Source organism: Aptenodytes forsteri, unplaced genomic scaffold (assembly GCF_000699145.1).
Source record: "Aptenodytes forsteri isolate BGI_AS27 unplaced genomic scaffold, ASM69914v1 Scaffold307, whole genome shotgun sequence".
Taxonomy (NCBI): domain Eukaryota; kingdom Metazoa; phylum Chordata; class Aves; order Sphenisciformes; family Spheniscidae; genus Aptenodytes; species Aptenodytes forsteri.
Window position 1 is genome coordinate 747,426 of NW_008795303.1, and position 5,005 is coordinate 752,430.

A 5,005-nucleotide genomic window follows, 5' to 3' on the forward strand; every position below is an offset into this window, starting at 1 on the left:
ATGACGTCACATGGTATGGCATGTCCCTTTGGCCAGTTTGGCTGTGCCCCCTCCCAGCTTCTTGTGCACCTCCAGCCTTCTCAGTTGGTAGAGCATGGGAAGCTGAAAAGTCCTTGGCTAGTGTAAGCATTACCTAGCAACAACTAAAACATCAGTGTGTTATCAACTTTGTTCTCATCCTAAATCCAAAACACTGTACCAGCTACTAGAAAGGAAATTAACTCTATCCCTGCCGAAACCAGGATAGTATGTAAAGCCATGTGCTGTAAACAGTGCGTTGAATATTTGATGGTCTGTGTTTCTACAGAGTTGCTGAGGGGATTGTTGGTTGAGGTGGAGCATATCGTAAAATACTGTTCTCTGAGGAGAACAGTTTTCTTGCAGAATGAATTGGCATGAAACTGGTTTGAGATAAAATGGTAGCATTTTTTATGAGACCGTAGTGAGGCAAACACTTATCATCCATATGCACAGGTATCAACCAAAAGTACGTAAGTTTTCAGCATGCAGCTATTTCTAGCAAAAATTATCACTCTTCCTGTTTCTTGAGTAGTGCATTTCAAAAGTTTATCATACAATTAATAAATATTGTGTTATGAAAGATGAAGCAAGCTCAAGTACACATGAACTGTGGCCTCCTAATAGTTTACTAGTTTACTAGTTCACACATCTCAAATTCTTCAGTTAGGATACCCATGAGACATTGTAAATTGTACAGAATCCTGCTATTTATGTGCTTTCCAATTTCTTTACAAGTTCACAGTCACTTATGATGTAATGTTATGTCTTTACTAGCTGAGTTCAAGAGGGCAGTGAAGGTGGCAACAGGACAGGAGCTCTCAGATAATGTTTTGGATACCATCTTCAAGATTTTTGATCTAGATGGAGATGACTGCCTGAGCCACGGCGAGTTTCTTGGAGTCCTGAGGAACCGTATTCATCGAGGTTTGAGGGTAACAAGCTGACATCGTTGTTTTTAAATACCACAGATGATTGCTACAACTGTCTTGTTAACACCTGTAGAAACACAAGTAGAGATAGTGAATAGAAACAAGTTATATTTTAAACTGAAGATTCCTTACTGCTTATGAATCTTGGAGGAGTGTTGCCACCAAGAACTTGTTATTACGCATGTGAACTATGGGAGCAGCAGCATTGCATTACATATTATATTTACTTAGTCTGTGAATAAGAGTCTTTTTTGTGTAAATACTAAACGTACTTTAACTTTATTAACAGGTACCGCAACAGCAAGGCATTCAAGGTTACTGGAAGTGTGTGAAAAGAGAAAGCATTAAAGGAGCCAAAGAAGTGTGGAAGCAAACTGGGAAAAGTCCTTTTTAAAGCAGTCCATTGTTCTTTTGCTATAAATGTTGTTATTTAGGGGGGGTTGTCTGTCCTGTTTACATAATAGCTGAATCAAAAATACTCTCTTTTTTTACTATAGTTAAACTTTAATTAACCCAGTTTCTAATGGAATAATTTTATATTGTTCTAGTGCAATCAGTTTGGTTTACAGAACCGTTACCACTTTTGACCTCCATACGGAAGTACTCTTGTTCTAGGGAATAGTGTTGTTTACTCCTCTGTGGAGTCTGACCCTGCGCTGTAGCACACAGGCTACGCAAGATTTAATAGTGGCCACTGGCAGGAACGTCACAGCAGTATCATCTCCTGTTGGAAGAGTGGACATCATCTCAGTTAGCCACTAACACAGCAGTTCTCTTTCCCTGGCAAGGATAGAGGTCCAAAAGGCGAAACCACTTGCACAATCCATGCAAATCAAGTTATCCTAAATCAAAAAGGAAAATTCACGTGGTTCGTGCCCTCATTACTGTGAACTGCTCACGTGCTAGTTCCTGGTGGATGATTCCACCAGATCCTGTGTGGATGTCTGGATTGTCTACCTTCATGATGATAATATTAAACTGGAAATACAAGACTGTTGATACAGGCTTTAAAAGTTGTACATTAATCTATGAATGTGCATTGGGTCCCTCAGACCTCTTCAACAAATGGTATAAATGAGAAGCAAAAATCCTTATTCTAGCATAAACAGCAGTAGCTACAATTTGAGTCATAACTATGTTGCCTTAATTGTATTGCAGGTGAATGTGTAACAAATAGTTGCTTTATCTTAGTAAAGGTTGTGACAGGGAATGCTGCAGTGTCGCAGGAATTCAAGGTTATAATAAGCAAGTGTTGGGGGCAAAATAAGTCCAATGAAATGTAAAAAAAAATGTTTATTATTCCAAAATGCAAAGTTAGGCATAAGATCTTAAACAGTAAAACAAGGAACACATCAAAATTAACATTTAGCAATTATAGATGAACGTTTTTTAGCTACAACATAGTGTGCATCTGTGTATACACAGGTGTGCATGTTACATGTTTTTCTTTCTTACAGCCTTAAGAGCCGATAGTCCCAGGTCCAGATCAGTCTTCCTGGTTGTCCGCTATATATAGGAGATAGACTTATCTGTAAAGCTCTCAAGGTTCTTCCTCTTTGCCCCTCCCAGTTGTCTGACTTGACTTGGCTGGGGTGAAAGCTTAACCTTTCAAGGCAGGTTTGTGGTAACAGACTCAAAAGATGGACTGGGGAGATGTCTCAAGAAAAACAACCAAGAAATCTCACCACTCTGTGAGGAAGTATCCATCCCTTTTAAGTATGACACTAGCTATGTTATTCTCAAAGTTGTACATAAGCTCAACAGGAGGTGTTTTTTTGTAATTTCTTTGGCGTTTGATGGGGGGAGCCTTGAGACGAGGGGAACCTTCCATGATAGATACCAGAGCAGCCCTCACTCAGATGAGGCAAAGGAGACACTGCATTACGAAACCATAAAGATGCCACGTAAGGAGTAGTGAGATTACAGAGAATGTATTTGGTATGTCAGTAGCGGTCAGGCAAGCTTGTGCTGAGGAGGAGTCCTCCCGCCTGAGCCTCAGCACGGTGGTCTCATGTAGGGAAATAGAGTGAGAAGCTGGCAAAGCAGCAGTGTGCCGCTCTTCCCTCCACGGCCTTCACTTGGAGCTTTAATTTAAATTGTGTTAAAGAGAAAATGCTTGTATTCTTGTCATCTGTGGACATGCACCCAGAGTCACCCACCAAAACAAGAGCATGCGTATGTGGGTGTCCTGAGACCTGTCTAGAAGATCAGGCACCAGTGACCACCAAGGGTCCCTTTACTTCCCCAGGAAACCATCGGAATGAAATAAAATGCAGTAAACGCCTCAGCCTCCCCCCCTCAAACTGAACTCATGCACTGCTCTGCAGGCAACAGGAAATTGGCTAGCTGGTTTACTTTGTGTGTTTGGAAGTTGCTTGCTGCTTCTGGTGATGGGAGCTACTTTTTATTGCTTTTGTGGTTTCTTTCGTTTACCAATGACTTGCTTCCTACAAGCTGTTTGATTTTCTTTTGGAAAAATCAATTCATTTAGCTTTAGCGTATCTAGAAGTTTAATTCCTCATTGCTCATTTATATCTGGGTTTGTGCAATCAGCAGTATCTGCTTTCAGCAGCAAGTTACTAAAAATGGGATTTCAAGTTTTATTTTTTAGCAAAGGCTTTGGTGTCAAGTTCAGAGGAAAAAGAGAACAGATATGCTTATTTTTAAATGAACTTTGTCTCTGTAGTAAAAAAAGAAACGAAATTATTGATTAGGAGTTAAAATACAGTTAGGAAACGTTTTCAGAAGTTACACTGAAAGTACAGCCATGAAGGAACTCCTTTGAAGGCCAGGGAAGGCTTGTCCATGAGGCTTGAAGAATCAGACTCTGTTTAATTTTATAGTCTGTTTTTGTCTTAACTAAAAGCCTTTACAAAACGGTCTTAAAATAATTTCTCATGTTCTCTTCTCATGTTCTAATTTCTCATATCTTAGGTTGAAAGAGCTGTTTACATAAGTGTTTAGATTGACCTTGTCTTTTAATGAATCCATCGTAGTTTTAGCATTAGATGTTTTAGTTTCTTTTAGTAGCTGTATGGTATTTGCAACCTGTCTGTCAGCATTACTCAACACAATTTGGTTACAAGTTTATGCCAACTGCCAATCTATCAGTTAAACTTATCAATTATGACTTTTTTAATGTTAGGAACTCTTCCTCTGAACAGAAATATATGGAAGAACTAAATAAAATTATTTTTTTTTAAATTCTCCAACATTGCATCTGAATGTTATGTGGAATAAAGTTGAATACATTGCACATTGCAGAAATCTGAAAAATTGATTTAACATATTTCAAAAGGATACACAAGGGTGAGTACAAGTCATTTACAGCATATAACTCACTCACAGAATTTTAGTTGTATCCCCATAACAACTTTTTACATTTCTTTCAGTTTGTTTAGTTTAAGATAATTGTTTAAGAACATTTACTCTTAATTTCTAAAAAGCAAAGGCAAAAATGCAGTGTGATATAAAAATTGATTTAACATATTTCAAAAGGATACACAAGGGTGAGTACAAGTCATTTACAGCATATAACTCACTCACAGAATTTTAGTTGTATCCCCATAACAACTTTTTACATTTCTTTCAGTTTGTTTAGTTTAAGATAATTGTTTAAGAACATTTACTCTTAATTTCTAAAAAGCAAAGGCAAAAATGCAGTGTGATATACTACAACTAAGAGAAACTCGTTGGTTGGTTCTAGAAATTAATTTTGGTATCTCAGTTTATGCAAGCCTCTTTCTAAAAGCAAAACTCCCTCTGGAGTCAAACCAAGTTGGTGGGTTTTAACAAAATATGCCACAATGAGGAGTATATATTCTGCATATAAGAACTGAAAAAGAAAAGTTTTATCACGATGTTATATGGCTGTCTCAAAAGCAAATCTCTGATTTACTCCATCTCTTCCAGTGTATTGTCTCCTTTCAGGGTTCAGACAGGTTGCCACTGATCGTGCCTGGAAACAGGCCAGCGCCTGATCTGAACTCAGGTATCATCATAGAATCATAGAATCATTAAGGTTGGAAAAGACCTCTAAGATCATCGAGTCCAAC

At 38.2% G+C, this 5,005-nt stretch overlaps 1 protein-coding gene across 1 annotated transcript in view; it reads left to right on the plus strand.

Annotated features, from left to right (window-relative positions):
• MICU2 (mitochondrial calcium uptake 2) overlaps positions 1 to 4,161 on the plus strand; it is a 75,436-nt gene extending 71,275 nt beyond the window's left edge. Inside the window, exons 12-13 of the mRNA XM_009279373.1 lie at positions 796 to 953; positions 1,240 to 4,161. Of these exons, the coding sequence (XP_009277648.1) occupies positions 796 to 953; positions 1,240 to 1,344 (263 nt within the window). The 3' untranslated portion in view covers positions 1,345 to 4,161. The remainder of the gene's footprint in view (positions 1 to 795; positions 954 to 1,239) is intronic.
• The last annotated feature ends 844 nt before the right edge of the window (positions 4,162 to 5,005 follow it).